Here is a 21,757-nt window from a genome sequence, read left to right on the forward strand (position 1 = left end):
TCATCAGGAAGCTGAATGCTCTAAACAAGCAAACTCCACTGCTTCTAATGTACACTCAGAAACTTCTCAAAACATATTACCTAGAGTAAATACATCTAATAACCAAACAGAACTACAAAGTTCTGACAAAGCTAATTCATCCACTGCTAGTGCACACCCAGAAACAGAACAAATTATGAAAACTGACAATAACCTGACAGGATCCATAAGTAATAGAAGTGAAACATCTTCCTTAAAAACTCCAACATCATCAACCTCAAACAACATCAGAAATCCTACTCCAGTAGAAATAACACCAAATCCAATTAATACAAACGTCCCTAATCAACTAAAAAGGTTCATCTCATCTTCTCCAAACACTAACGAAAATACCCCACAGACCGATTCAGGGATATTTACTTATCTTGTAGTAAGCAAACCAAAAAAAAGTCAAGAAAGTCAACCAGAAATTCCCGTGAAGAAGTTTTACTTTCACTAGAGTTAATTAAAGACAAAATAGAAAACAAATCACCACCGTTTATTCTAAATTATAATGATATATGTGACTTTCTAGAAAATACAATATATGTGCCAAACACCCTGAAATAATTTCAAAAGATTACTCGAAGGAAACTACCGAGCTAATTGAGATCCTTAATTATGTTCAAGCATATACCCACAATTCAAAATTAAAAAATAATATAACTAGATTAAAAAAGAAACTAAAGCCCAATAATATCTCTTCCACAGAAGAAACAGATGAACAATTACCTCAGGCAGAATTCTAACATGTCCAATTCCTTTATTTTACAGTGGAATTTTAATGGGTTTTATACCCATTTGGAACAGTTAAAACTATTAATAAGTGAATTATGCCCAAAGATCTTATGTCTTCAAGAAACTCATTTTAAACAAGTTAATATAAATCTTCGAAATTATCAATGTTTTCCAAAAAACAGAGTAGCACAACAGGCCAGTGGCGGAGTAGCTATCTTCATGCTCTAACCCACTGACTGTGAAACACATCCTGCTTGATTGTACTCAATTCAAGGAAAAAAGAAGATCCCACGGATTCACAGATGATGATCTCAAGACAGTTCTCACCAAAAAATTTCGACAGTGTTAAGCTATTTAAAAGACATCAAGTTATTCAATTTTATTTAATATAATATTTCATGTATTTGTTATATCCACTAATAACCCTGCGCGGTTGATGTGGTTTTGTGTTTAAATAAAAAAAAAAAAGATTTTGCTATAGCAACTGAAGAATATCCTTAGATATAAAGAAATTACTCCAAGAACAAAAAAAAAATAGATAAATAAGGTAAGTCAAATTTCTAAAGAAACACTAAATATACTAGAAATATTTTTATTTTTTTTTATGAAGTGTTTGAACATTAAAACTAAAAATTTCAATAAATAATCTAAATTAATTTACAGTCTTTGCCTATTCTCTAACATTTCTATGTATCCATCCTAGGAAATTTTCAACTTTTGTGTAGATTCCCGGCCACCCTTCAGTACCACATCTTGCACCAAATGATACGATTCCTTCTTGGTACCAAGTAGAAGAATCATCTGCAACGGTCTTCATTAAAGGACCACCACTATCACCTAAAACAAAATTTTAATGAAATAACACTCAATAATTCAATTAAATGTGCACAACTACGTAATTTTTAAATGTATAAATTTTATATACTATAAAGTAGCGCACTCAATGCATTTTATATATGTCTTGTAGAGCTCTAATATACGTATTTTAGGGATACTGTGCCAAAGGCTTTTTCGAGATCTATGAAGACAAGATAGGTAGCAAGATTTTTAGCAATACCTTTCTCCATTACTTGTAGAGTAAAAATATTGTCTATACCAGATCGTCTTGTCTGGAAACTGCTCATTACTTCTATTTTCTGGCACTACTAATTGTATTTAAAGGTTTCGGCCGTTCCCACTGAGACTTCTTTGATTGTCGCATACTTCTCTTTCTTCATTTTTGTAGATGAAGCTTAAATGTGCTTAAATCCAATGTGTAGGAATATTTAGAATGTTAACTAAGCATTTCATAAAAATATATCGTAGTATTTCCAATAGTATGTCAGGTCTATATTGCCCTAGTTCAATGGGAATATCTCCAGATACTGGAGCTTTAGCGGTAATTATTTATATAATTTTTTTTGTTTCTTTGATTACTTCTTGGCTGTACCTCCTCTTCGATGTTAATATTATTTTCGTCAATTTCCCTCAAAAATTCATTTCTGTTTTTTCTCAACAAAAACTTGTAGTGAATCTCTCAATTTTTGTCTGGATTCAATCTATATTTCGTGTTGTTTTCCTTTTTTTTTTTGTACATTTTTAATAAATACAGGTATTTAAATACGAAATAAATATTCCCAAGAGTATATATTGATCGTCTTCTTTAAGTGCCGTCTCCCGATCGGAGGTAGGATATTATCATCACTATCTTTACTCTATCTGCTGCTGCTCTGAAGTGTTCTATAGAACTGCAGTTAAACCGGTCCCTTAAATTCTTTAACCATGACACTCTCCTTCTTCCTATACTCCTTTCTCCTCTTATCTTTCCCTGTATTATCAGCCTTAGCAGTTCTTATCGCTGTCCCCTCATTACGTGTCCCAGATAATGTAACTTTCTTTTTTTTTATTGTGTTTATTATTTCGCATTCTTTGCCCATTTCTCGCAATACTTCCATGTTAGTTTTCTTCTGTGTCTATGCTATTCTAAGCATCCTCCTGTAATACCACATTTCAAAGGACTGTAACTTATTTATGTGTTCTTGCTTTTAATGTCCAGCTTTCAAGTCTATAATGCGGTATCGAAAACACGTAGCATCTCAGTGCTCTTACTCTTAGTTCTAATCTAAGGTCTTTGGTGCAGAGAATTGTTTTTATTTTTACAAACGCATTTCTTGCTCTTTCTATACTGGCTCTTATTTCGATTGTGTGATCATTATTGTTTTAAATCCAGATTCCTAGGTATTTTTCTTATCAAACCTTTCTATCGGTACATTTCCCAAATGTACGTTTGTTAGTATGTTTGTTTTCTTTGTTATTATCACGTATTTGGTCTTTTTTATATTCATTTTTAGTCTATATTTTTCACAGAAACTGTTTATTTTGTTTAGCAGTAATTGGAGTTGTTCAGCAGAGCTTGCCATAATCACGGTGTCATCTGCATATCTTATGTTGTTAATAAATCTTCCGTTAATTATTATTTCTTCACTTTGAGATAGTAATGCTTCTCCAAAAATGGCTTCACTACATACATTAAATAGTAATGGGGACATAATACATCCCTGCCTAACTTCCCTCCTGATTTCAATTTCTGGACTGGGTTCGTTATGTATTACGATTTGTGCTCTTTGATTCCAGCAGAGGTTTGTTATTATTCGAAAGTCATTATGGTTTATGTTTTTGTCTTTAGAATTTGGACTAATTTTTCATGTCTTACTTTGTCAAATGCTTTTTCAAAATCAACGTAACAAACATGGACATCAATATTCATATCCATGCATTTTTAAGCTAACACATTAAAGGCAAATAACGCTTCTCTGGTTCCTAGTCCGTTTCTGAACCCAAACTGACTATCATCTATTCCTTCTTCCAATTTTTTAATTTATTTTCAGGAATATTTTGAGAATGTGACTTATTAGTGATATTGTTCTGTATTCACTGCAATATTTAGCGTTTGTATTTTTATTGATAGCACAAAAGGTGGAGAGTAACCACTGTTTCGGTATATGTCCTGTTTAGTATACTGAGTGAAATAAGTCTACCATAATGTCTAAGGTTTCATCATTCATGCATTTTAAGGGTTCTAAAGGGATTTGGTCTGGACCTACTGCTTTACAATTTTTGCTGTTTTTTAATGCCATTTTAATTTCCTCTTTTATTACCTTTAAAACAATATCCTCTTCTACTCTTTCTTCTATTCTTTAATTTTTTTATGTGTGTTTAAACTATCATGTCTTTTCTGGTATTTTTCTATTAGGATAGAAATGTCTAAATAAGAAAAACCACCGAAAGTATAAATTATCTGAACAAACTATTAGATAAAGCAGCGAAAAACAAAACAGGATTATTATTAATTAGAGATCATGGATACATAAGCAAAATAGAAGCAGAATACAGACGAATTTGGTAGATGGTACGCCAGTTTAAGAGCACATGGTTCTGGTGAGAGGAAAACTAACAACGAGTAAAAAGACTACATATTATCACAGATAGAAGAACTAATAATAATCGTATACGTAATAATCAAAAACAAACTGAAAAAATATGTTACCTGCACAAGAGTCTTTTCCACTTTGACCTCCAGCACAAATCTGTGAGTTTTTCAAAATAATTCCAGCAGAAGCAAACTCTCTGGTACATTGTGATCGCTGAGCTATGGGAATTTCAACCTTTAGCTTTACATTGCTGCGACTGGATTTTTCAGTTTTTCCCCAACCAGCTACAATCACACGATCTCCGACTCTGGCAGCTTCGTTCTGGTGAGGTAGGCATATGGGATAGATAAATCCTAAAATAGTTACAAGTGTAAGTTATTATAATTATTAGGTTAATAGATAAAAAGAACGATGTTATAAATTATTGAATTTACAGAATTAAGAGTATTTTAATGTTCATAACAGTAAACAGACTTGGGTTTATAATTATAATTAGTGATTAAAAAACACAAAAAATAAACATTAAAAACTAAACAGTAAAAAAAGTACAAAAAGTAAACAGTAAAATTAATTTCAATTATTTAGAATATTACAGTAAATATTGATTAACTGTCCACTGTCTACCTTGCAATTTATTGACTCTTTTTCTTTATTGATGTGGCATATTTCCACAAACAATTTTGGTTTGTAACTATTTTTTGGCCTTAAAACCCTGACATTTGGGTAGTTAAAATGGTGCTCAGTTTTAAATGGTGGTCAACTGCCGCACACGTATTATTCTTTTTTGTTCAATCACTTTTGTGTTGTGCTATTCTCTATTTGAGCAATTGTAAAGTTTGACCGACATAACAGCTCTGACAATCTGAATAAAGCAACTTGTAGATAACATTACTTTTATAAAGAGTTGGAGAGTTGTCTTTCTACTTTGAAAACAGTTGTCTGTTTTCCTTCTTCTTCTTACGATGCCTATCCGTTCCGGATGTTGGCGATCAACATGGCTATCCTAACTTTGCTTGCTGCTATTCTGAATAGTCCGGTTGTCGATGTATTAAACCACTTTCTCAGGTTTTGAAGCCAAGATATTCTTCTTCTCCCTGGTCCTCTCTTTCCAAATACCTTGCCCTGAAGAATGAGTTTCAACAAGCCGTATCTCTGTTCATTCCTCATAACATGGCCAAGATATTCTAGTTTGCGCTCTTTGATGGTGTTAATAATCTCGAATTCCTTGCCTATTCTACGTAGGCCCTCAACATTAGTCACACGATCCACCCATTGAAATTCTTAAAATACTTCTGTAACATCACATCTCGAATGCCTCGAGTTTTCTTACAGAAGCTTCGGAAAGTGTCCAGGCCTTTACTACGTATAATAACGTTGAAAATACATAGCATCTAATGAGAGAAATTTTGGTAGCAAGTGGTAAATCGTGACTTCTGAAAAGAGACTTCATCATTATGAACGCCGATCTCGCTTTTCCTATGCGTTGTTTTATTTCACTGGAGTGATCCCATTGGCTGTTAATTTTGGTACCACGGTATGTGTAACTGTCCACTCTGTCAATTGGATGTTGGTTAACCAAAAGCTGTGTATTTAATATTTCGCGCTTACTGACTACCATGTACTTTGTCTGTTTTCCAATACATTTTATTTAACAATTTCTTACAGTAGTAAATTCTTTAAATAACCTAGTCACAGAAGGGGTTAAATGCTTTATCAATTGTAGTTTTTTATATAGAATTGGCTGACGGTCCTCTGATATCGGAGAGATACTTTTGACATACTTTTGGCATACTTTCCAGACTTGCATTCTGAAGCTGACAATGAGCGTAGATAGCTTTAAACCCTTTTTTTGGAGTAATTAATCGATCTGGCTGATGTCATAAAAATAAAAAAATCTCTTTTAGATTTAACTGCTGATGGTATACTTAAAATGGGATTTTATATTTGCAAAGTGTTGACATAATTTGGATGAAAAAAAACAGGAATGTCCAGAGCTGGCAAGGGAAGTGTTCAATTTTTTCACATGCGAAAAATCATGTAATTTTTTCGCTGTATTACTAGCTACCATTCTACCACAATTTTACAATTATTTCCTGTTCTATAACCCTTCGTACTCACATTTTAACCCCACTCCATTAGAAATACAGACAGTTGTAAGATAGCAAAGAAGAAAAACCCTCTCTTGATTGTTGACTGTTGCTAGGGACAGTCGTTGGCTCTTTCGTCTGCTGAGACTTGCTAGGCAGACGTATAATCTCTCTATCACTACCTATCGCTTGGTACAGACTTACCGCGTTTTTTCGCGTAACTATAGTAGTGAAGAAAAAGCGCGGTAAGTCTGTACCAAGCGATAGGTAATAGGCTAGAGAGATTATACGCCTGCCTAGCGAGACTCAGCAGACGAAAGAGCGAACGACTGTCCCTAGCGACAGTCAACAATCAAGAGAGTGTCTTTCTTCTTTGCTATCTTACAACTGTCTGTATTTCTAATGGAGTGGGGTTAAAATATGAGTAGGAAGGGTTGGAGAACGGGAAATAATTGAAAAATTGTGGTAGAATGGTAGTTAGTAATACAGCGAAAAAATGACATGATTTTTCGCATGCGACAAAATTGAACAGGAAGCTCTTAAATTATTAGTGTAATTCGCCACGTCATACTTGTGTTAAATGACATTTTCTTTGATGGTAGACGTTAAAACACCCACAAATTATAAAACACTACTCTACAACAACAACCGAGCATACTTTTCTTAATAACAAGACATTTATATAACACACATCTATCTAAAGTGAATATTACGTTAATAACCTTCATATTTGACGCGGATAATTAAAAATAATAATACTTACTATTAAATTTGACGCTTCGGTTTAGTCTAATAAGCGCTATATCATTGTACCTATGAATATTGTTATTATCGTAACCTTCGTTGTATAGTACTTCTTCGATACCAATATCCTGGGGGTCATTACATAATTCTCCGTCACAGTCAACATCACTTTCTGTATTGTATTCTCCAAGGCGAACGTTTACGCTAAAATATAAATAAAAAATGTTTTAGGTTATTTAATATGAATTAGAAATACTATACAATAACTATACTATAAAACCACAAATAACTTAGAAATCAAAAACGTGTGAAATACAAATGAGATAGGTATATAAACACTACTATATAACAATAAATAGTATCACCCTTCAGAGTTCCTAAAGCTTCATATACCTGGGCAGAGAACTAAATAGTCAACTAGACCACTTAAAAGAAATTAGAAGACACATTGAAGTAGTAAGATCTGGTTTCATAAATATGCGTAAAATGCTCTCTAACCCCAAGCTATCAGTCTCAATAAGATTGAAAACACTAAAGTCTTATGTGTGGTCTCTATTACTATATGGCTGTGAGACCTGGACATTAGAACAGTGTGACGTCAACAAATTAAATTCATTTGAAATGTGGATGTACCACCGAATGCTAAGAATAAGCTGGACCAGACTCATCTGGTCAAGACTATAAAAATTAGAAAGACGTCATATCTAGGACACATAATGCGCCATAAGGAATTTGAGCAGCTCCAGGTAATATTAGAAGCCAAGATTGAAGGTAAAAGGGGCATAGGACGAAAGAAAAAATTTTGACTACGAAACATCAGAGATTTGACTTACACAATAGGAACTGAATTAACTCATCAAGCCCAGAACAGAGAGAAATCATGTTGATCGCCAACTTCGACAGAGAAGGCACTTAGGAGGAGGAGGTACTGAAAGGTTAATAATAGGAAACATAGGTTAGGATGGTTAATGCATGTTTAACAAGCTCATCGCTGTATTATCTATTATTCTTTAGCGACAGTGACATTTTTAATGACAAAGATATCATTAAAAATGTCATCCAATTATGCGCTTAATCATCATAGGTAACTGTATTTAAAATTTTGAATAGCCAAACATAAAAAATCCTTCTCAATATTTTCCAATAAAACTAATTATGTATTATTTTTTTAATAATTTAATTACAGCTAATACATGTACTTTGTTTTTTTTATTTTTAAAAATTAATTTGACTACTGTAAATCGTTGCGACGGAATCACAAGATTCTGATAATAAAGATCAAAAGTTCATTGTTTTTATCTCATATATTTTTCGCATGATTCCAAATACGTAGTTTTCCGCTTAATAATTTTTTTAATGGGATGTTATGAATAAGAATTTGATTATATGCAGATGAAATATCAATTAAAACTTGCAACATCGGGTCATCTTAACAGAAGCAATATATAATAATATTTCGTGGTAATTACAATACTATTCCGATAATTACGGCGATAACTATTTACGTTTCCATTTGTAATAATATCTTTTTAAAACGAAGCTTCTATACAGGCGCTGTATTACTTTTTTCTCTATGGTAAAATGCTGAGGCCAGCTTCATTAAACTAGCGCCAAACGTCAGTAATGCAGCTTGGTGCAACAATTACTTGTTAAAATTCTGATCTGACACACGAAAATAATCTTTCCTGTCGTAATAGAAGTAACGCTAAAATGGCTTCGATATGGACGAAATAGCGACGTCTGATAATAAGTCACGAAACAAAATTCGAATATTTCTAATTGTTGAGACCAAATTCAGATTTTTGCTTCAATCTGTGCCTTCTAAGAGTTACAAGGCAAAACAGATGTTGATAAAGATGTAATTAGAGAAATGGGGAATCTTAAATTGCATTGCACAACATATCTCCTCAACTAAGCAAATATAAATGTCAGAAAAATAAACGATGTCAGATTTTCACTATTTAACCGGCAGTATAAGTTGCATGATGTAAACGAGCCTTTAAAAAAAAAACTAAAAAATTTCGATGCTTCAAGCTTACCACCATGTCAAGATGAATTACACCAACATCTACTGCGAGCCCATTATATTTCAAATATTTGGACAAATGCTCATAAAAAAGTACCAACAGAATTGATTGTTGAAGAACATGGTTGGGAGTTTTAAGATGAAACATATAAATTCAAATGGTTTAGTGGACCTCAGATGCCAGAATCAGTTCGAGAAGTAGTGATTGAAAATGAAGCAGATAATGAATGTGATATTATTGAAAGTGAAAGTGACGAAGATGATGAATGTGATGACATCAATGAGAGTGAGAAAAATGACGAAATTTTTAAAGTTTTTCTAAATTTTTTTTTCTTATCGGAAAAATCGTTTGAAAATTTTTGGAAAAATATCATGACTGACAGAAAATCGAAAGGATTCTACAAATTAGATTTTACCTCAAAAAATTACGAAAATTTTCATTAACGGAAATTTTTTTGGAAAATTTTGAGGAAAACTCTACTTGACGCTTTTCAGAATAGTAACAGAAGTGAGCATACAAATTTTCAAATAAATCGGTATAAAAATATCATAATAAAATCAGTTTGAAAATTGTTACCGAGACCTAAAATGCGCAGGCAAGTGGTACATTTGACCCCGTTTTATGGCTCTCTGTACCAACTCAGCTGTCCGCTCTTTTGGATTTAGAGTTTTTAGGGGCTAAATAATGAGCCATGAAAATGGCGGACATATTACTTATCGTTAATTTTTCCCCAAAAAATTGCAATTTCACCCCTGTCCGCCACCCCTTATGTATCCACTCTCGCGTCCGCCCTTTGGGATTTCGTCTAGTTATACCAAGATCTTACTCTAGGCAAATTTTCAGCCATATTATCGATCGTTAATTTTTCCGAAAAAAATGACAACTTCATCCCTGTATAGCCACCCCCTGTACCACGAGGGGGTCCGCCTGTAAGGCAAAGTCTTAACCCAGTTACAATGAATATATTCCAATAGAGAAATGTCATATTACTGATCAGTTCAAAATTTCGGCTCTATCTCTCCGACTATTAGGCAAGCTCCTCTTTCCTTTAAAGGAGACAGATAGTTGAACGATATTTTATACAATGTCTATCACTGGGTATGGCTTTATTTTTGTCCAAGTTTTATATTGGTCCACTATTTCAAATGCAGTTCAAACAGACATATATTAAATTGTATGTTCCGTTTTAAATTCGTTCAATCTGTATATACCACAATGTGTAACATATTTTATGTAGTCGCTAATAAATAACCCATGGATAATGCGACATTATACTCTAAATAAAAAATCCTTCCATTTTTATGTTTTATATTAAGTATAAGGCACTGAAAAAGATCTAGTGTCATTTTTTATCGTCTTTCTTAGTTGATTGTACTTAAAACTTTTTGTTATGATATTTTTTCGTATGTAAAAGCTTTTATTTTTTTGTCCGATTTGATTTTTCCTTTGGTAAAATGCTTAAAAATATGTATATAATTTAAAATAATATTTAATAAGAAAATAACTTACAGCTTTCCTACTACCCGTGAGATATCTCCTGTAACACAATGCGCAGCTGTCAAAATATATCTGTCATTAATAAGCGATCCGGCACAAGCCCATCTCCTATGTCCAGAAGGATTAGCGTATTGCAAAAGAGCCATCCATGGAAATTCGTTAATTTTAGTTGCAGTTCCTCCAAAAATTTTATCAGAAAACTAAAAAAAAAACAGTATAAACTAAAGAATAATTTAATAAATTAAATAAAGTAATATATGATAACACATCTTTTTGTTCTTGACAACATTCCCTTTTTTTATGAATCCACTTGTTATATCTTGTACTACAGCCAAGTATAAAATTGACTTTTATTTATTATTGTCTTTAATCTTTTTTTTTTTAATTTCAAACGGGCGATTCTCGTTTGCTTTCCTCTAATTTTTATTAGATATGGCAGTCAGGTCCTTCCAATAATATAAAAAAATTTATTTACTAATTTTTTTGTAGTTTTTAATATCAGTAGTTTACTATTTAACAAGTTTCAGCAATCTCTAGTTTTCGCATCATTAGCGTTATGACGACCTTTTGTCTGTCGAGGCCTCACAGTCTTATATTAGTATATTCGTATAGTCCATCTCACGTTTTACATATGCGTTAAATGAGAAAATAAACTAGTGTCGTAAATAGTTGCTTGATGAAACTATTACAAACCATTTCTGTCTGTTTATGGTGTTTATGTTCTGTGCCAATATCACTATAGGTTGTTATAATTGTGTTCCACCAAATTTATGTCGCTCAATGGATCTCAACGAAACTTATTTTCTTTGATTTGAAAGACTGCCAGGAAATTTTGTAAACAAAAATGATGATGTGGAAGTTACAATTGCATTATTCAACAAGGAAAATGCATTTCGAAGTGATACAAAATGATACATTTGTAATTTCAAAATAATTAAAGAAAATGAGGTCAATATAACTACTCCGGTATTTCTGACGGCGATGTTCTCCGAGGACCTGTTGCACCTTGGTTTCGTCTCCTGAAGGTTTGTAAAAATTCTATACAACTCAGTACAAACTTGTTGCTTAGGGGTTTTTGGGGTCGCTGAACACGAATATTATGTTGGCCATGGTGTGCGAGGTACCTGGTTCCTAAGTCAAGCCCGAGTTTTGTGGCAATTTCATATACAATAAGTGCAAATGCATTACTCGTGGGATCTTCTGATCGTTGAACACTAATATCATGTTGGCGATAGTGAGCGAGGCACCTGAGGCCTAATACGGCCCCGGCTCCAAGAGTTTTGTCTAAATAATTCGATATAAAATCAGTGTAAATTCGTTACTCGGTGATTATGAGGTCGCTAAAGACTAATATCATGTCGGCAATACACTGCCTGACATTATTACGAATCAAATGCAATAAGTTTCATTGAGATTTATCCAATTGCAAAGTCTAGTAGGTTTTGTCTAGTAGATGATGAAAGAGGAGATCTGAAACACAGAACTTACGTCAGAAGAAACAGGTCCATATATTACAAAAGAAGAAATACTACACGCATTAAAAACAATGAAGACTGGGAAAAGCCCTGGACTTGGCATGCTTCCCATAGAAATCCAATAATTCTAGATGAGAAGCTTATTGATGTTTTAGTGACACCCAAAGAGTGATTAACGTTGATTTTTATTTGTTTCCCCAAAGAGAAAAAGGCAAGAGAATGCAGCGACTACTGCACCATTAGCTTGATGTCTCATGTGCTAAAGTTACTACTAAAAGTCATCCACAACCAAATATATCACAAAGCGGACGTAGACCTAGAAACGCGTGAAGCTCTTTTTTCACTTAATATACTGATACAAAGATGCCTGGACGTCAATCAAGATATACGCATGTTTTATTGACTATTATAAAGCATTCGAGAAAGTACGACATAAACAATTAATGAATGAAGTTAAATGTGTCGATAGCAATTAAAGTAAATTGTATACTCACGCTTAATCAAGCCATTAAGAGCGATGCTGGGAATATTTATATTCCACTAAGCATCAACAATTTACCCATGTAAATTACTATCTTTCTTGTACTCATTGCGTCGAGTAAGGACGATAAATTTAACTTCATCTTTCATCACTAGATGTCTCTAGTAGCATACTCTGGTAATTATTTTGTCTATAATTGCCGAGTAGCCGGTGCGTTTTGGTTTAGTTTGAGTTTTCTTACAAGCTCTCTCTGATGACGGGAAGACCCAGAAACACGTGTCAGGGAGTGGTAAGAAGCTCAAATTAAATCGAAACGCAACCATTTTCGCAATTAATGAATGTCCTGAAATCAAAGAAGATTGACTACAACGACCTCAGGATCATATCAAATTTATACTATAAACAGCGATCAAAAGTATGTGTTAACGAACAGCTGTCAGAAAAAATTGAAATTAGACGTAGAGTGAGACAGGGATGCGTATTGTCGCCAATTCTTTTAAATGCCTACTCCGAAGAGATCTTGAAAAACGTTCTTGAGGGTGAAACAGCTGGAATAAAGGTAACTGGAGTTCCCATTAACAACATTAGATATGCGGACGACAATGTGATCTTAGCCAAAAATATTGAAGATCTTCAGAGACTGGTGACCAGAACAGTGGAGTATGAAAAAGAGTACGGTCTAACAATGAACATCAAGAAGACGAAATTTATGAGAATATCGAAAACTCAAAGAAATAAGAGAATCTTCTAATAAACGGAACCAACGTCGAACAAGTGGACAAATATGCATATCTGGGAACAATGATTAACTCCACAAATGATTATATTTAGGAAATGAAAATCAGAATAGAAAAGGCTAGAGCAAATTTCAACAAAATGAGAAGAGGGCTATGTACAAGGGATTTAAAATTGAAACTAATAGTTAGGTTGGCTAGGTGCTATATTTTTTCGACTTTGTTATATGGAATGAAATCTTGGACCTTGAATGCGACATCAGTGAACAAGCTGGAATCATTCGAGCTGTGGGTGTATAGAAGAATTCTGAAAATATCGTGGACAGGACACGTCACAAACAAAAAGATTCTGAGAAAGATGAATAAAGAAATAGAAATTTGAAATACAATTAAAACAAGAAAATTGGAATATCTCGGACATATTACACGTGAAGAGAAATAAACCTTACTCTAACTGATTATGCAGGGAAAGATCCAAGGAAAGAGAAGCATAGGGAGGCGTGGAATGTCACGGCTGCGTAACCTGAGAGAGTGGTACGGATGTACATCAAATGAACTTTTCAGAGCAGCCGTCTCAAAAGTCCGAATAGCTATGATGATTGCCGACCTCCGCCGCGGAGATGATAGTTGAAGAAGAAGAAGTAGGTTTTGGGCTTTTTACTTCCTCATTGCCTCGCCTATTTATTAGGACTCATTATACTTATTCAGCGAAGCGAGAACTATCTTTATCGTTGGAATATGTAAGGATTTACTGAACATTAAATGTATCCAGCTGGAATAAATTCTATGCTTTGTAGTATAATAATAGAATAATTGGTTTAACTAAAGAACTGATGCCATAGAACACGATTATTGACACAACAACTAGATATAGAACTGACAGAACTTGATAAAAAATGAATGGCAGCACTGCAATGGCAAATAAAGCTCAAATTATTAAAAGTGAAAAGAATAGTAAAAGACGCATATAGTCCATAACAGCCTCTTCTGAATATAAAACGTATTTAATAATCTGATATTAATCTGCAAACCTTTACTTTAACTTTAATGTCTAATCCTGAAGTTTCATATTCCTCGTTATGTTCTGTTATCTGTTCTGTCATCCAATATAGATGGCGTTTCATAAGATATTTACTTTGTAAAGTGAAAATAAAAAAATAAAAAATGAGATGTCTTTTGCTAGTCTATCTTCGATTTATACCACTCCCGATATAGGCATAAACTTGTTGCTGTATGACCCAATAACAAATTTCAAGAGAAAAACGACAGACGGTACGAAGATTTGCATTTAGAAGATCGAGGTAATTTTAAATATTGCAACCTTGATTCAGACTAGCACAAATAGCAACAAATCCAAACTTTAGATAAAATAAGTATTTTTGATAATTCGTAAGACATTTAGTTTTAATTTCTATATAAAACGTTTACGTCAGGTCTCTTTTAAAATATCTTTTTTCTATATATCAAATTAAAGATTTATGTACTACACGAAAAATATAAAACCCTTTTATAATAATATTCTACTTACATCATGCCCACATTTCGGTCTATCGGGAATAGCAGAATTAACCCTATAAATCGAATTAGAGCCACCTCCGACGGCTACAGCAGTTACATCATTATTCAGTACTCTGCGCCCTGTTACTGTTGGCTGCTGTTGAATATAACTTGATCTGCTTCCACAACAGACTAATGGTTCTGAGTCATATCCACATTGAGATTCTTTTAAAAATCTTAGCTGAGTTCGATCTGTTGTTTGAACAGTTGACAACAAAGGTCTACAGGAATATATAGAGTTGCAAGTAGCCCATTCTTGGTTAGGAGTTCTGCAGGATGAACCCCTTTCTAAAAAAATTATATTTTATTAGTTATGTTATTAAGTTAACGGCTAATTTTAAACACATTTAGAATATATGTTCCACTCATCTTTTAAACATTTATTGTTAACACTTAATATATTATATTAACGATTCACTTATTGTTAAAATATTTGACAAAGAAGTTACAGTTTTAAATAATGATAAAGAAACGCATATTATCACACTTTTGACGTTAACTCCAATATCAGCATTCTGTTATTTTTTGATGCTGTATGTGCGAGAAGGATCGATGTTACATTTTTTCAGAAATATAGTTTTGTATTTGAAATGTTCTTTTTATAACCTAAAATATATATCTGCTTAATAAACTGGCGTGAGATAATAATACATCTCTAATATTAGTGTGGGGTTATAAATGAGTTCAATGGTATGATTTGATAAGTATTAAAAAGATCATTTAAAGCAGAGTTTCCCAAACTTATCTAAACCGCGACCCCTTTTTGCTAAAAAATTTGTTCGCGACCCCCCAATTTCCCCCCACTCATTTATTTAATATTATTTGACAGAAATAGCGTGCCTAATTTACAATTATCTGATGGTTTCTCAAATTTAATTTTACTTTACTGTTTAAGCTTAAATCAAAAAAATTATTTTATTTTAATACAATTATTTTAATGATTGCGATCTGTCCGACTAGTAATTAGTAGTAGGTACTTCTGCCAGAATAGCATTTACAATAAAAATAAATAATAAGAAGTCAACTGCACATTGTACGCCGCGACATATTAGCTTGTGTCTACATCGCAAAAGTCTTCCATGATAATCGCGAAAGCGCTCGCTACTAGATGCACTCTGGAACGTTCTCGTAGCCTCGTTTTGGCTTTATATAAGCGGCAATGCGCAACGAAACCTCAGTTGGAATCCAAACAGCCTATGGTGGCGTACGCGGTGTTGAGTAATGAGTAAATATTTTACGACTTACGTATTCCCGTTTACGTATTTACGTCTACGATAAATTATAAATTATGGATAAGTTTTTAAAAAGAAGTGCAGAACCATCTACGTCTGAAAGGGGCAGTAGCAGCAATAAAAAGAAAAACAGATTCTACATTGATGAATATCTTAAATATGGTTTTACCGTTATTTCCAATAAACCACAATGTGTTATTTGTGGACAAGTCTTGTCAAAAGAAAGCATGAAGCCATCAAAGTTACTTCGACATTTAAATAGCAAACATCCAGATAAAAAAAAGCCCGTAGAATTCTTTGAAAGAAAGCTGAACGTCCTTCACAAACAGCAAGACAGTCTTCCCTTGGCAACCACTACTAATGAAAAAGCATTATTAGCAATTTATAAAGTTGCTTATCGTGTTGCCAAAACTAGTAATCCGCACACAATTGCTGAAAATCTAATATTTCCAGCAGCTGTTGAAATGGTACATATAATGTGTGGGGATAATCCAAAGAAGAATTAGTGATATGGCAGAAGATATTCAAGCGCAAGTTGTGGAAAATCTTAATAATTGCACGTACTTCTCTCTTCAAATGGACGAATCCACGGATATATCTAACTGTGCCCAATTCATTACGGTTGTAAAATATGATACAAATAATGGCATTCAAGAAGATATTTTATTTTGCTCCCCATTGGAAACCAATACCACTGGAAAATGTGTACTCGACACTTTTGTGAAACGTACAAGTAAATATGATATTGACTGGGGTAAATGTATTGCTATATGCATAGATGGCGCTAAAGCTATGACAGGACATAAATCTGGTCTTGTCGTCAAATTACAAGAAATAATGCCAAATGGAGACATCGTTTTTTACATCGAGAAGCTCTTGCGTCCAAAGCTTTACCTCCTGAAATGGACTGTGTTATGAAAACCATCATTAAAGTTGTAAATTCCATTAAAGCAAAAGCTTTGCAGACCCGTATGTTTAGAAAAATTTGCGAAGACATGGGTGCTTTATTTGAAAATCTTCTCTATCACACCGAAGTAAGGTGGCTTTCAAGGAGCAACATCTTAAAAAGAGTATTTCACTTAAGAGTAGAGCTTTTAATGTATTTAAAAGATGAGAAGTCCCCATATGAAAATCAATTTTCCGATCCTATTTGGCTTCTGAAACTAGGTTTCCTTGCTGATATTTTCGAGCAATTAAACAATTGAAGCAATTGAACAGTAATTTACAAGGTCGCGATATTAATATAATTCAAGCCACAGATAAAATTAAGGCGTTTCTAAGAAAAATCGATTTATGGTCGACCTCACTTGGCAAAAAACAACTCGATTCATTACAGTGCCTTCAGGAAATTATGGAAAATGTATCCAATTACAGTGCTACAAATTTTAAACAAGTTTTTGCTAACATGCATGTTACTTTGCTCAATTTAAAACACAGCTCTGTGATTATTTCCCCGAAGAAATTCAAAACAGTTACGACAGTTGCAGATGGATACTAAATCCGTTTTTAGCCGATTCCTTTCAGCATGTTAAAATACCAATAAACATGAAAGAAAAACTTATTGAAATATCAAGTGATGGAATGTTGAAGCTCCAATTTTTTTCCCAGAACTCGGACCAATTTTGGACCGAAAAGATGCAGGAATACCCCCAGTTGGCGAGTGAAGCTGTAAAATGTTTGGTTCCATTTGTAACATCATATTTGTGTGAGTTAAGATTCTCGTCTATGACTGCCATTAGAACAAGAGTTACAGATCGTCTCGTACTTGAAAATGATATAATTGTGTGTGTCTCAAATACACAGCCTAGATTTGAAAGATTAGTTTCACAGAAACAGGCGCATATCTCTCATTAAGATTATAATATTTGACTTTGTTTTACTCTTTTATTTTTAAGGACTTTAATATTTAGTTTTCGTCTGATAATTAATTGTTAATTTCTATTTACGGCATTGTTAAAATAAAAATACATGATCTAACAAAGTGGTGCTTTTGTCTTATTTTGGAAATGTTCGGCGACCCCCCTAGTACTTCATGGTGACCCTCCAGGGGGTCGCAACCCCCACTTTGGGAAACACTGATTTAAAGTATTGAGAGGCAGCTTTTGTCTCGTCTAATATTTTCATTAGCAGATCGGGATTAGCAAGCAAAATACGGGTATGAACATAATATCTGGACACTGTCAAGTAAAAAAAATCACGTCAGGTGAATAAACTATATTCAATATGGAGGAAATAATCATTAAATTAATAAAAGCATAAAGTTTGGTTAAAAGTTCACATGACCAACTGCCAGTGACAAGAAGATTCTCGCCTGATTTAGCAAAACGGAGAAGATTAGGTTGAGATTCAACTATTAGGAATGTTTTTCTTTAAATATAACCGACAGAACTAAAATCCCTGATCTTGACTTTTGAATTTACAAGGAAATTCCTAAAACTGCCATGTTGGCATTTTTAAAAAATGCAATGCAAACAACATCCTACAGACCTATTAGCCTATTCCTTATTATGGCAAAGTTACTGGAAAAATTACTTGTATAGTAAATTGAACCAAATCTAAAAGCTCATCAGTTAATTTCTAACCATCAATTGGGATTTGAAACTAAACATGCCTTCATTGAACAATCTACTAATTTATAAAACAAATAAATATTTAGAATATTTACAAAATTTTTACAAAATCATAAAAGCTTACTAAAACAACATTTTCCTTGTTCTTAAACCCTAGCTTTAAAATAGACACTTTTAAGTTAGACATCAAGACAAAACTACAACTCTACACTCAAGAATGTCTGGCGTGCCTTAGGGAAATGTGCTTGGTTCCTTCCTCTATATCATATACATAGCTGATCTTTCCACTAGTAAAAATATAACCATTGCAACATATGCAGATAATACCGCTGTTATGGAATCTCACAAAGATCCTCTTATGTTATTGGCTCTTGACTTAAAATCTGTCCATGTTACATACATCCTAGGAAGAGGCGCCGGTCCAACTAGGGCATTAAATGGTAAGTTTTTGTAAAAAAAAAGATGTATGATATCTGGGAATTCATTTGAACCGACGACTAACTTTGAGGACACATATTTGCTAAAAAAAGCAACTGGGCTTAAAACTTAGCATACTGTACTTGATGTTAGATCATAAATCATAACCAATAGTTAGATAGAGTAGAAAAAATGAGACTATATATAATCCCAAGAGCAGAAACTAAATCCATACTGACTATAACCTCCTCCTCATTACTTGTGCCCTTGTCAGGGCGTGGTGATACTTTAAATATTATTAGCTGGATGTGTCTATTGGCTGCGATCCTGTGCCATATGGATGGCTTTATGTAGGAATTTTCCCATCAAATTCTTCATTTGGTCTGGACCATCGTGTTGGAGATCTTCCTCTTGGTCTTCGGCCTTTTGTCTTCCCTTCGGATGTGAAGTCACGGAATTCAATTGTAGGGGATAGCTTCCTACTTATACATCGAAATTCTACAAAAATTCCAGTCCAAAGTACTTAGGATTATCGTAAACACACGATGGTACGTAACTAGATCTTAAAATGAAATCTGTCAAAGAAGAAATATCCTAGTTCTCCCAGCAGTACAGCAAACGCATAGAAATCCACCCCAGCGTATTGACTTAACCCCTAATGAAACGTCCCGTCCAGTGAAGGTTACGAAGACATGTTCCATGTGATCTGCCTGTCAAATTTTCAAACCTTATACGAGGAAGGATATACACAAAAAGATATCGCACGACATCTCAGGAGAACTTAATATACGAAGGTACCACGAGACAGGAAATTTTGTACGAAGGCCGAAGCAAACTTAAAGTTTAGACGACCTACCAAAGTTTCTAAGTTTCTCGTCTTCTATAAAAACAGATCGTCGCTGGTCGTTTAAAATTTGCGAAAATACATATTTAGTGGAATATCGACAACTAGAAAAATGTTCTGTTTACTGATGAAACAAGAATCCTATTATGGAAACCAGATGGTCGAAGAAAAGTTGGAGAACGATTCGCCACCTGCAATCTCAATCAGAACGTTAGGTTTAGAGATAGTGGCATCATTCATTGAAGAGGTATTAGGGGAGAGGGACGCACCGCACTTGTGGAAGTGGTTTGATTGATAACTGATAACCTTTACGTTTAAAACATGCAGCAAAATCATATTTTGAGATATTTTGGTTACATTGGAGATGACAGATTTGTGTTAGTGCATGATAACGCTCGACCATGTCGCTTTCATAGTGAGCAATTATCTTGAGGAGGTCGAAATTCGAAGATTGGATTGGCCACCGATTTGCCCGAATATAAATTAAATTGAGCACATGTGGGAATTGAACGTAATTACCAAGGACAATTTCCAAAATTTACTTTCGGGCATGCCGAGAAGGATGCAAGCAGTAATAAGAGCTATAGGGGGAATACTCGTTACTGATCATGCACTTGTTTTAGTTAAAAAGACTTGTTTAAGCAATTTAAATTAGCATTTAAACTTAAAATAAAATAACCTCATTTACCTAACATTAGGCACTTTTTTGGCAATTTTCTCAGCATTAAAACTTAAAATTGTTCATTAAACATTTTAAAATATATTCTGTTTCATAATAAACGACTTGATTGATCAGAATTTATTTTCAAAAACTAAAAAATTAGCTGCTTAGTGTTATTTGTGTGATATTTAAAAAATTCATGTACCAGATGTTAAAAATATAAACTATGATTATTGGAAGTGTTCTACCGTAATATAACCACCGTTTGTACCGGTATCTTTGTTTTTAAGAATAAAATAGATTTAAAATTATTTTCAGAGAAATCTGCGTTTACCCAATTTAGTGTTTACATAATCAACTGTTTTATTTTTAAACTGATGATATTTGTCAACAGGAAGCTAACATAAAATGTATAATTATTAAATTTATGTTTCCAAAACAACGAATTTTTCTACAATATATTAGTTTACAACGCTAAATCGAACGTTAAGTTTATTAAAAAATTTTAGTTAGGCAAAGGTTAAAAAAGGCAAACAATTTGAACATAAGTGACAAAGTAAAACATTTCTTATTTAAACTACTAAACAATAACCAAAGTTCAAAATGAATTTTTAATGATAAACTCACATAAACGGACCATTAATAAAAATACAATAGGGACATCTTAAGGCTCACACCCAACTATCATCTTTCTAAACTATCAGTTTTTAGTAACCGAATTAAAACATCGGCTTATTATAGCTTTTAATTAGTTTTTTTTTAATGAACTGAACTGTTTCAGGGTTTTACAGTAAAAATTATTGTTACATTACGTTGCTATTTTGAGAAGGCACAAAAAAGTTTTCAAAATTCTAGAGAAGCAGTAACTAAAACAATAGCTTTAAAATAATATAATTTAAACGATCTTAAAAATGGTGCCAGTACGCTGTGTTTAAACTAAATCGCGATAAAACTATAGCCCTAGTACAAGCAAGAGAATAACAAAACTTGCAAAATTTGACAATAGACGACGCAAATATTGAAATAGTAAAAGATCTTATATGCCTGAGCGTACAGATAACTAGGGACGTCAGTGAGAAGAAAGAAATATGGAAAAAAATAATTCTTGTGTCCGCAATGGAAAATCATGAACACGTCCTTAAGATAATGTTGAGCGTCAACAGAACGAAGTCTTTGACTAAAAGCTATGACATTAAACATCAGCAATATGTCAGTTTTATAACTGTTTAACAACATATATGTGGATTTTCATACAGGATATACAA

The 21,757-nt window shown here is 33.3% G+C and overlaps 1 protein-coding gene across 1 annotated transcript in view; it reads right to left on the reverse strand.

Annotated features, from left to right (window-relative positions):
* The window catches only part of LOC140446678 (ovochymase-like), a 97,060-nt gene that overhangs the window by 45,593 nt on the left and 29,710 nt on the right, over positions 1-21,757 (reverse strand). The window contains exons 3-7 of the mRNA XM_072539273.1: positions 14,740-15,056; positions 10,534-10,721; positions 7,017-7,201; positions 4,283-4,519; positions 1,428-1,593 (exon numbers count right to left, since the gene is read on the reverse strand). Of these exons, the coding sequence (XP_072395374.1) occupies positions 1,428-1,593; positions 4,283-4,519; positions 7,017-7,201; positions 10,534-10,721; positions 14,740-15,056 (1,093 nt within the window). The remainder of the gene's footprint in view (positions 1-1,427; positions 1,594-4,282; positions 4,520-7,016; positions 7,202-10,533; positions 10,722-14,739; positions 15,057-21,757) is intronic.

Source organism: Diabrotica undecimpunctata, chromosome 7, assembly GCF_040954645.1.
Source record: "Diabrotica undecimpunctata isolate CICGRU chromosome 7, icDiaUnde3, whole genome shotgun sequence".
NCBI classification, from domain to species: Eukaryota; Metazoa; Arthropoda; class Insecta; order Coleoptera; family Chrysomelidae; genus Diabrotica; species Diabrotica undecimpunctata.